We start from the raw sequence: 12,120 nt of genomic DNA, 5'->3' as shown, positions 1-12,120 counted from the left end.
TGATTTATCTTTTTTAGTGAAAAAGACAAGGAAATATTATAATTATATCACTCATTACTATTAGACTATTGCTGGTGATGGATGGTTATGTTTCAATAAGCATGAGAGCAGACACCAACATAGTGAGGCCTTTAATGGGTGGCTGACTGGTGCCATCTAGTGGTCATTAATTCACATTACAGCTTCTCAAAAGGTTTGACAATACATGTACATTTACACATTGTGCTGTGAATGTGTGACACCACCAAATGGCATACATTATTTCTTACTTGAAGTTTAAATTTAAGGAGACCACAACTTTTTGGTTGCATGCAACAAGGTCTTCTGTGGTAAAATCTTAATGAAGGCAACACATTTCATGTGTGATGGTTTATTCTTTCATGTACATAAGTTAACTAATGTCAGTTAAAACAGAAACTGTTCATCTTTTAAGTGTATTTTTCACTTGCTATGTCAAGCCATTGTGCCGAAGAAACGTACCTTGTAACAGAACTATTATGATTATTATTTGGATCTGAGGCAGTGGTTTTAAGGGTAAAGGTGAAACAAAAGGTCAGAGGGAAAGAAAATATGGAGCCACCACAAGGTGTCATGGTCATGCTTCCCAGAAAAGACATATAGGGCAGCTCACACATAGTCAGTCATTAATACAATTGTTTTCCAGAATAAGCAACATATTTTTTGGTGTTTTATTGAAGTAGCCTATATGTGTGGATTGGAAAATAGGCTTGTGGGATTGACTACTTACTTATACAATTCTCATATAAATAGGCATATGCATGCACCCCATTCTTAATTGTACATAGAAAGTAAATGATAGATAATACATTAATTTGCAGTCGGCCTACTATTAGGCTACAGATTTGTATGTAATAGTCTATTAAAAAGACAATGTAGTCTATTCTATAATGGGATGGACCTTACAAGCCATTGATGTGAATTAAATTTAAATGATCTATGAAAAAATATCAAATCTAAACACACACACACACACACACACACACACACACACACACACACACACACACACACACACACACACACACACACACACACACAAAAGAACACAAACTAACACAAAACACACAAGGATACAGTATTTTGGCCTGTGGTGTATGGGGCATGGACCTATAATAATAAGAGTTATGGGGTCTGTTTTGCTTTTACAAACCTTGTAACATCACCTCGCTGAGACACGTGATTGGCTCGCCGTAGCCCTACTCTCGCTCGTCCAATCACAAATTGTTTGAGTCTACGCCCGCCTGCCACATCACTGGCATGGCGGAACACCGGAGAAGGAATTCCGCGTAAGCGCTGATGACATCGTCGTTGACGGGGTAACACCGCGATGACCAGCCTCTGGCAACACAGGACTGTTGCCCGGCGACGAGCGGCGGTTCCCTGAAGTCAAACTGACCAGCTTCGATACAACTTGGCAACCGCCTGAAGCCTCACAACTGTCAGGCCCAGCGGCTCGTGGCAGAACTCCCAGACCGCTGAAGAAGCCGAACTGATGCTCTGAATTGAACCGTTGCTCCCCTTTTCGTTTTCTTCACTTCAAGCCCTCCTCGCCGGGAATAACCAGACTTTGCTTTCCCCCACTGAAGAGTTTTTAGACATTTGAGCATGGGATTGTTCGACGTGATGCCGTTTGAACATGCGTTTGACGAGCTGTCCCACGGACTCGCCAACTTGTCCATGTTTCCGTACTTTGACATGGCGCACTATCTGGTGTCAGTTATGGCTCTGAGGGAGCAGCCAGGTAAGATGTGTGAAGTTCAGGCACATTATGAGGGTGTATACAGTTTTAGGAAGCAACTCTGCTTTTTGTTTGCAAGTTGGACACTTTGCCTTATAATTTAACGGCTATTTTTTGTGTGTGATTCAAGCTCTGGGATGGGGATATTGTGTTGCAACGGTTACAACGGTTGTAACTTAAACTACAACGAACACACTTTAAATGAAAATAAAAACATCTATCATCAGGAATTATATGCCTTACAAAGTCCCAAAAGGTCTCAAATAGCATACGAGTTTTACTGTTCTAAAAATGGTTTGAGTTATGAAGCAATAGGCAATCATATCACACGACTATTGTGTAACTGTAGCTAGCTTAAATTGTTTAGCCAACGCTGTAACAAGACTGCAAGTCCAACAGCAAAAAAAAGAATTCATATTAAATTTGAATATCATTATTTATTTTTCAACTAATTCAGGGACCATTATTTCACATCCAATCACTTTTTTTGTTGCCAGTTTGGGTGTGAATGGGTCTCAAATAGCATACGAAGTGCCATTAAAAAGTCTTAAATTCAACATGAACCTAAAGAAACCCCCTGATCGATTCTGTTTTTATTTGTGCATATAATCCTTTATTTTGTTAACAACAGGATGTTAAAAAACTTAAACCCAACCAGTCTCATTGTTGTCAAAAGCTTCATGAGCTTTTTGTTTTATTTAGGCCCATTTTTTAAATATTTTTTTATACATTATTATTGATTATTTATTCATAAACATGTGCTGAACCAGAGTATTTTTACACATGCACCTCACACACTATAGATGGACATGATTTGCCATGATATGTTTAGGGCGGGGATCAACTCAGTGGAATCGTCCCAAGATAATATGATCGTATCAGGTTATCTTTCATTACAAACTACTAGGCCTACTAATACAGTCGTCAAATATTTTTTTGGGGAAATTTTTGTTTTGTTTGATCATACCTTGGTTATTTGTTTATATATCATGTCTTGTACCATCAAAATTGTTGTCAATTCACCTTTAAAATAATGTCCCAAATGATCATGCATTTGTGGGATGAGCAGCACAGCTGCTTATGTGGGTGGGTCTCGAGTGAAATGTGCCAAACTTGCCGTTATCTGTGATTAACAGAACACCCGACTCTGTAATAATAAGCAATAAACATATTGGCAGTTTACACTTTATTCATTGAAAAAAAAGAAGAAAAAAACAGCAAGGAGCCTCAGTAGCAGGTGGAAGAACCTGTTATATTTGCAGCCACAACAGCCTGGCACGTCTCCTCATGCTGGTCACCCAAGCTGATCCCAGTGTTAGATAAGGTTGAGGTCTGAGATAGTTGGTTAATGGCAAATTTGGCACATTTCACTTCAGACCCACTCACAAATCATATAGATTGTACAATTTCATGATCATGCATGGGACAATTGTAAAGGGAAATGAACAGGCTTTCCAACGATATGCAGCATCATGGTGAACAGTTCGACCTAACACATATTTCCAAATGTTTTTTATACATTTAAAAAGTTCCAGGCAAACTGTCCAGTGATAGAGAAAGTATCAGATGTTTCTTGAAGTAAAAGCAACACGTGAATGTACTCCAATAAGTAAAAGTTATGTAAAAGTACACAAAGTGCTAGCATGAAAATGTAGGCTACTATTCTGCTATTAGTATTGCTTCTCGTTAGTTCTAACTGCTTTTTATGTCATTGGGTATCATTTCTAAATCTGCAAAGTAACTTTAGCTGTCAAAATGTGTAGCGTAAAATGTACAATAATTAAGTACTGTACTCAGTATCAAGACCATTTGCTCATCTCATTAATAAATAATTTGCCATTCATCGATCATCTCTCCGACTGTTTTCCCTTTTTGTTTGACGGACAAACTTCAAAACACTGACACTGAGACGCAGTCGAATGGAGGCGGGCACCGAGCCAACCATGTTGTGTCACAGTAGTAGTGGCCACAGGAACAGGTGGACTTTAATTGCAATGCAATATGACTCTTTCAATCCACAAACACACACGCGCACAAACAAGTAGCACGCAAGAACTCACACACACACACACACACACACACACACACACACACACACACACACACACACACACACACACACACACACACACACACACACACTATTGTCGTCCCGCCGCTATGAATATGCAATCTATTTTCGAACTTGCCTCGCGAAGCATCTCAGCTGCCGTGACCTTTTAACTTTTCATCCTCGTCTCCCATCAATCTGTCTGCGACTGCATGAGGTGAAAAATATGGCCGAATATGTCAGGCGTCAGCAAACATAAACGCGTAGTCCTCATGTGTCCCCCATGTGTGGATGTTTTCCTCTCTGGTGGGAAATGAATCCCATGATCGGATGTTGAAGGCACATGGCGAAATATGTTTATGTCCCCCTCCCTATGACGCACGGACTGGATTTAAATGTATGTGTCTAGTGCTGCTTGACCAAAGGTTAATGAGAGGAAGGCAAAAAGGCAAGTTTACATTTTTTTAAACTGGAAGACAAGTAAAAGACAGACCATTGAGCGAGCTCTATCCGGTTCTTATTTTCCCCCCAAAAAAGGAAAGGAATGCCATATACCACTCAACCCTCCTCTTCTTCCTTACTTCCAGTGCTTAATCTTTTCTTCCTCCTCTACAGTGTGTTTGCAAAAGACTTGCAAGCTCTCTTGATATTTCTATCGTCAGTTCAGTTTAACGTGCAGTTTATTTCGAGCCGATTTCTAAACAGTGCACTGAGTGGATTGCGGAGGACACAAGAGGACAGAGTCTAGCAAGAGGAGCAGTGGTTACATGTCAATCAAAGGGCCAAAAATAACCTGAGATAAGCTACTTTTTTATTGCTGCTGCTGCAGCCTGCATAGACTCGGTGTTTGGTGTTTTGTGCCCCCAACGAAGCCTTCAAGGCAGCGCTGGTTAAGGTTAGGGATAGGGTTAGGGGATAGGGCCTTCCAGGCAGCGCTGCCTTGAAGGCTCTGTTGGGGGCACAAAACACCATGGAGCCATAGACTCCGTCCAACGGAGAGAAAAGACCAGTGTATGGTGGAGGCACACACATTGACAAGAGTGAAACCATTAACGTAATAATACGACAGTAAAATCAGCTTCGTCGACAAAGCATGTTAGAGATGTGGTGTGCTGGGCCTACGTGCCTCAAATTTTGACTTGTAAATATGTCTCCTTCCTATGCAAACTAGGAGACAGGATCTTAATCTGGTAAAGGTATGTTTGTAGCATTTGTTGCATATACCTGATTGTCCTGAATTCATTACCTTTTCACTTCCTCTTATTGCACAAGTCAGGGCTTTTCCTGTCAGGCTGAGGCAGTTAGTTTTGATCTGGAAGTAAAAGTGATGACATGTCCAGTTGTCCAACCTTAACATATTGCAAGCAATGCGCTGCACTTGTGAAGTGTGTGTTACAGAACAGAAGCACCGACACTACTAAGCATATCTGACACGCTCAAAAGATTTGACGGCCAGGGTGCTAGACTGTTGGAATATTTTATAACCAGTCTTTCCTCCATGTTTGATTTTTCTTTCTTTTTTTAAAATTCCTCTTCCAACTGACAACTTGTGTTATAGCATCAAAGGTCATTACACCACACTTCATTTTCACACAATAGAACAACTCTGCCCGTGTCACTGTTGCCACTCGCAAAACTCAAAAACACACACAAGCAAGGAATGACCCAGTTACCTTTAAAATGAACACTGATACTTCCCTGGGCTTTTGATACTGCAGTTGCATCCTGTCTCACTCTGAGCTGTAGCCATTTGAACTGAGGTATTGAGAACTGAGGCGCGTTGAGCAAGGGTAGGCGTTGACCCCGGGAAATGGAGTAGGTTTGGGTGCAGAGGTAAAATATACTGTATGATGTGAAAGGTGCAGTTGCACATATACTGGTGCTCTAAAAACAACCAGAAGTTATTTTGGTTTGGTACACCTTTTTGGGTCACATTTGCTTACATGACCATTAGTCACAGGCTGTAACATACAGCTCATGGAGGCTAATAAATGATCTTTTAAACCCTTTGTGGCACAATTTGCATCACAATTAGTTCCACTTCACTGACTCATACATCTGAACAAACACATAATAGCCTTATTTTCTGATTCAATGTCACTTCAACTTCCTACTGATATATCATTGTATCTGAGTAAATAAGTGAACACGTATCAATGCACTTCCCAATCTTGAATAAGGTCTTCCCTGAGACTCCTTACGTTTTTAAGTTTTCTTCAATATCCATTAGATGAAGGTCGGTTCAAAGCCACAATTTACCCTCAAGGTTGGCAACAACTGTATTCAATCTAGTTTGTAGCTGTGTATTTTAAACAAATGAATGCGCTCACTTCACAAGACTGTGTGGAGAAGTTCGGGGCACTCTCTCCAAGACTTACTTTAGACGTTGTGGTGGAAAGTATAGAAGCAACATTTGCCCTAGAACTGTCAGTTGCAGGTGCCATTTCACTGCTGAACCTGTACTTTTGATTACACAAGTACATCTCGCTGTTAACACATATTTTACTAAAGTAGAATTTGGAATATAGCATTTTTACATTGTCGTATTCGTTAATTTCCTTATTGTTTCTTTAGTACCCAATCCATTCAAAGTAATACAGTTCTTACATGTCTCTGATTTCGGGAACTTGAGCACTCATTCGTAACTTCATATAATTTATTTGAATGGGTAGTAAATAAAACCCATTCTCTATCATTTCTGCATTCCTTTAAAAGTGAGAGGAAAGTTAAAAAAAGAAAAGAAAGTGAGCCTGGAGTCCTTGGGGGATTGTAGTGAAGGCGGATAGGACTTCTATAAATCCTCCTGGTTCACCGATCCCATACCAGGAGACCATAATCTGTCTGTAATCCTCAGATTACCGGTGTGGTCCTGTGTGCGGCCAAGGTGACTCGGGACAGGTAGCATGGGATGGGGGGGGGTCTACTGAGCGCTACCTGTCCGAGGTTAAGTGAATCAATCATATCCTAGTGCACTTTGGAAGTGTGAACGTTGAGGTATGATACAGGTCAGTCTTAGATAGCGTTGGACTATCTATTGCAAAGATACAAAAGATTTGCCATATCGCGATGCACAGCAGTTCACATGCTGTTTGACATGCCTATGTATCACCCATGTTGTCATTCAACTTAAAGCAAAGCACGTAAATGGCATCAGTTGAAAAAGGAATAGAGTGTTCTTTTTCAACAGGGTGGAAACAGGGAGCGTTGCGCAACCGAATCGTTATCTTCAGTGAACTGTAAATGTGCCTCTAATCTGCACTTTGAACTGCAGGCTCAGAAACAGCTAATCACTGGCTTTGACAAACCCCTCACTCTCTGTTTGCCCTGTTTGGTAACTAGTTAATATTCAAACAATGCCAGGGATTTGGAGAATAAATGCATCAGGCAGGGACAAACTGCACTGCCATTTTATAATCAGATATACTCGTGGACTGTAGACTTCACACATGGCCTTTTGACTAAATGGCAATCATATAGCCATAAAGCCTGTCTCTGTCTTCCCTTTGGTGGATGGATTTATAATATGATGCTTATCATATACATGCTTAACGTGTATAATGGCGTAAAAAGCATGAATGCACAGTTGTTCCCAGGGCCATTACAGACTTCATTACAGACCCTGTAGCAATGCTAATGCCTTATTCACTGATTAATAAACCACATCTAAAGGACTCCACAGTGATCTTGCTAATAAATAAACTTCTGTTGTGCAGGTGCTCTTGCAGTCTCCAGAAGAAGCCCCATAGCCTGCTGGTTCAGCTCCATGCTCTACTGTTTCGGCGGTGGGGTGCTGTCAGCCATCATGATGGCCGAGCCCGCTATCGCACCTCTGTCCAACAGCACCAGTATTCTGATGGCCTCCATCATATGGTAAATATCTACCACTGAAGGATATAACATGTAGAAGAAAAAAAAGAGTGAGGGGAAGCATGAAGCAAAACGGCTCCTTTGCAACTTTAAGGGGGGTAGGGATACACTGACAAACATCTCAGTGTCCTTTGATGGCAAAACACAGAATAATGAAGATCTATTCTGAAGAAATGTGCAACTGATTTTCATTTCCTGTGAAGAGAGCATGACATGTGGAAGACAGTGAATGAAACAGAGAGATTATTGTAAGGTTCTTCCCACCACTTCAACACACAGGCTTTGGTCCCCTCTACTGGTGGCACATATAATGACATGTCTTCTCACACACAAAAATACACAGTGTCCTCTAGCGGTGAAGGCAGGCCCTTGACAGAGACGGACAGGTGATACTGTCAACATGTTTTTAATGTACACACCATTTTCATTTTATTTAACCTTTATTTATACTCGAGAGATCAATTGAGGGGTGAACCTGTTTTGCAGTGATGTTGAGTCAAACAAATGCAAAGCAAAAACAACAATACATACACAATATACAATGCAAATACATCAAATACACAACAACTAATAAAGAGACAAAGCAATTGAAACATTTAGACAGCCACGTAGAATGGCTGCAATGAAAATTAAATGGGTGAAAGTACAATAAAGCCTAATCAAAACAGTACGTAGAGTAGAGTTCGGCAGATTTGAGATAATATGTCTAAATTTGTTAAAGGATATGAAGGTATTTATTTATTTATTTATTTTTTTTGGCATTTTTATGCTTTATTGACAGTGTAGAGACAGAGTTGAAATGGGGCAGAGAGGGGAGTGACATGCAGTAAACGACTGCGGGCCGGAACCAAACCCGGGTCCGCTGCTGGCCGAGGCCCATGGGGGGGACGCCCTAACAACTGAGCTAAGGGCGCCCCTTTTTATTTTAATTTGTTGCTGTAAATTGTTCAAGGAGTCAGGGGCACTGAAGCTAAAAGCTGTCTTTCCAAGCTCAGACTGCCGGGCTTGTGGAACATATAACATGAGCATGTCAATGGAGCGGGTCTGAAAAAGCTGATGATGAAAGTGTTTTTAATGTGTGTTGTGCGCCCGTTATGTGTTCGACAGGTACCTAGTGTTTTACTGCCCCAGCGACCTGGCGTACTGTACTGCCACCATTACGCCTCTCAGGCTGGTGCTGTCGGGAATGAAGGAAGTGACCAGGACGTGGAAGGTGCTGGGAGGGATCACCGCGGCACACAGCAAATACGAGGACAGTGTGCTGGTGATGATTGCCATCGGGTGGGCCAGAGGTCAGTACATTATGGTGCAAGATGAATTATTATTATTATTTTTTTAAATGATAAAGTTTTGAAAGAGCTGTGGAGTAACAAGCATTAAATGATCTAATCCATATCCAACATGAATTAGATCTGAATCTGTATCAACCATATGCCTGTTTTTCTGCCCCCTCTAGGTGCTGGAGGCGGTCTGATAAGTAACTTTGAGCAGCTTGTTCGAGGTGTATGGAAACCAGAGACTAATGAGCTCCTGAAAATGTCTTAGTAAGTCTCGACATTTTTCCTTATGAGTTTTCGTGTGAAATGCACAACTTTTCTCATTGTTTTTTAAAATGGCTGGTAACTGGATTTCGTCACTCCTGGACAGATTTTGTTCCTCCCTTCTTCCATGCTTTATGCTAAGGCTAAGCTAAGCTAACCATCTCCTGGTTGGTTGTACCTTTTTCTATATTAACTCATGTTACCAAAGACGAAGATACTCGACAAAGCAGATGATTTTTACATCTTCTCATTTGCACATGCGTTTCCACTTGAGTTCATTTGTGGCAACTAATTTAAGGGTATATAATGTGATGTCTCTCAAGTGTATGCATAAAGTTATTGCCTTACTATATAATACTTTTGAATTTTAAAAACAAATCATAACTGTTCTCTCTTATTTCATGTTTTTTAGCCCCACCAAGATCACCCTTATTGGGGCGGTGCTGTTTACTCTGCAGCAGACCCACTACCTCCCACTGCAGAAGCACCACCTGATGCTCATCTACACCATATTCACCGTCGTCAACAAGGTCAGTGTAATGCATTCTGGGTAGCTCCTACGTGACACTGTGACCCTTTAGAATGAAAGTGGTTCTGAAAACTGTTTTTGGTCCATTTAATTTGCTTGCCTATGACAAAGAAAACAATTCGGTGCCATTCTTTGTTTAATTATACCATTTTAACTCAAGTGTTTCATGTTATGGTGCCATAGCTTAGCTTCCTCTAGATCTGTGTTGTCCTGTCTTCTAAATGACCTTTCTCTATCTGCTTTTTTTTTTTTTTTTTTAGTTTAAATCTGATGTGACTCACATTAGCTCGTTATTACCCGTAGGGCTGGTGCTTTTGCATCATTTTCATCAGCTTGCATCATCCTCCCTTTCTCTTCTCTGGGAAACTTGTGCTTTTGACTGAGCCACAGATAAATCTACCATGTCTTCTTTCAACTCTCATTCTGTTAGCTCCCTCCTACTCTGATCTGTAAAATTAATGCCAAGGCCATTTCATCAGATTAAAGGAACCTGCTGTTTATTTTCTTTTATGTTTCTGATAATGCATATGTTGTAGTTGGTACTAAGCAGGTAGTGGAGTGTTCACAGTTGCTTTTACAGCTTCTTTTGCAAAACAGAAAAAAAAACTCCATACAAGAATCAGCTGATGAGTCACATACTGTAGAAGTGCCGTGTTATCCACCTTTAATTTAAAAATGTTGATTACAGCTGCTTAAAAAAGACAACTGTTATGATTAAGGAATTTGAGACACTTCTTAAAAACACATATCGCTCTCCTCACAATATGACACATTTTATTCTCTTTTTTTTATCATTCAGTCGAGGATGATGCTGACAGGCTCCTCCGCCTCACCGTTCGCTCCGATCGAGGCGGTCATCTACAAGACCCTCTTCGCCGGCTCCTCCCCTTTCGCTGCCATCGCCGACGAGTTACAGAAACATGGCATCGATATCGATAACGGCTCACCCAAAGAGTCCAGAAAGCAAAAGAAGGCGCTGAAGAAAAGCCCGGATTCTCCTGTGAGGGGGCAGAGTGGATCGCCCGAAGCCGAGACAACAACGAGCTGCAAGAAGAGCGACTAGTCAGCCTCTCTTGCCCCATAGCGCCTTTTCACCTCAGCAGGGTTGTGGGAGTCATATCTGATTCACATTCGACATGTCGGAGACTTACATTTTTCTGACTGCTTAAAAAAAATATTTTCAGAATAAGAGCTGACTCCCAACTAACCCTGCACCTTATTGCGGGATAATCACCCCACCCTTAATTTAAAGTACTGTGATATTTAATGCTGTCGGACAGGAACAGCATACTGTCCTCAGACTGTTCGCACACTTGCCGTACAATGTGTAGCTTGATTTTCTTACTTTATATTGCTGATGAGTACAAGCTGTTTATAATTTTATCTCTGGGTTTTCGGGAACAGTGCTGTTTACATGCTGATTTATGAATGTCTTTTTCTCTATATATATATATTCTGCTTTATGTAAATGCTATATTTTCTACTGTGAAATGGTTTAAAAAAAAGAGTTTTCAAAGAGATTATATTCTATGACACGCAGATTGTTTATTTTATTTATACTAAATGATTGCACTCTTGAATGTATACTATTTAAAAATTGAAGACAACCTTTTTTTGTATTCTGTTTCTTTGAGGAATGCTTTGAAGTACCATTTAGAAGCATGAGAATAAACGGGTTTAAATGCAATCTAAATGAGTTTTTTTCTTGATTTTGACCCTCCCGCTCTATCATAAAGATTTGCGTAGTTCAGTTAACACAGGCACAGGCTATTTGAGCTAATACCTCACTTTAAAGAACCTAGAAAGATTCTTAGTTAGATTGTGTACGTCGCTAAAAGAAAGGTTTCCACTAACTGCTGGTATAGTTGATTTAAAGCAGCACAGCGTCCAGGAGTAACCTCCTCCATAAGCTGAAACATTGCATCAGTGTAACGTCAGCACCTGATTGATACCTCAACCTCTTCAAAAAGCTGCTGGAGAAAGATCCCTCCAAATCCACCCCAATTCTCATCTATGTAACCTCAGCCCGGGGTAGAAGCCCCCTGTGAATACAAATTAAGAGCAGATGGGGGAGAAGGCGTTGAAGAAATAAAGAACACGTTCAAAAAAGACGATCAAAAGCAGTATTCTCTGTTTGAGAAGATGTACCTGCCTTTAATAAGCCTCTACTCCACAGATGTGAGACTGTATGTATGCATGTCAGTTACGGGCTCGTACCTCAAAGTGTTTTTGCTGAAAAACTGCTTTGGTGTTTTAGCGTGTGTGAGTGTGTGTAGATCTCCCTAACTCTTATTGTGAACTGTGTGACCTGGAAAACCCAAAGAAACACTAATAAGGCCGTTTTCCTTATTACACTGCCTCCTATGACAGGAAG

General features: G+C 40.7%; 1 protein-coding gene across 1 annotated transcript; it reads left to right on the top strand.

The window, feature by feature from the left end:
* The first annotated feature begins 1,267 nt into the window (after positions 1-1,267).
* On the top strand, positions 1,268-11,416 carry tmem38b (transmembrane protein 38B). Its single transcript, XM_080046441.1, has 6 exons — positions 1,268-1,762; positions 7,523-7,679; positions 8,784-8,968; positions 9,133-9,220; positions 9,630-9,747; positions 10,546-11,416. The coding sequence occupies exons 1-6, from the start codon at positions 1,627-1,629 to the stop codon at positions 10,807-10,809; spliced, it is 948 nt and encodes a 315-aa protein (XP_079902567.1). The 5' UTR covers positions 1,268-1,626; the 3' UTR covers positions 10,810-11,416.
* The last annotated feature ends 704 nt before the right edge of the window (positions 11,417-12,120 follow it).

The sequence above is a fragment of the Ammodytes marinus genome, assembly GCF_949987685.1.
Source record: "Ammodytes marinus genome assembly, chromosome: 18".
Lineage (NCBI taxonomy): Eukaryota > Metazoa > Chordata > Actinopteri > Uranoscopiformes > Ammodytidae > Ammodytes > Ammodytes marinus.
The sequence above is the reverse complement of the archived record's forward strand: the minus strand, read 5'-3'. Positions and strand labels throughout refer to the sequence as shown.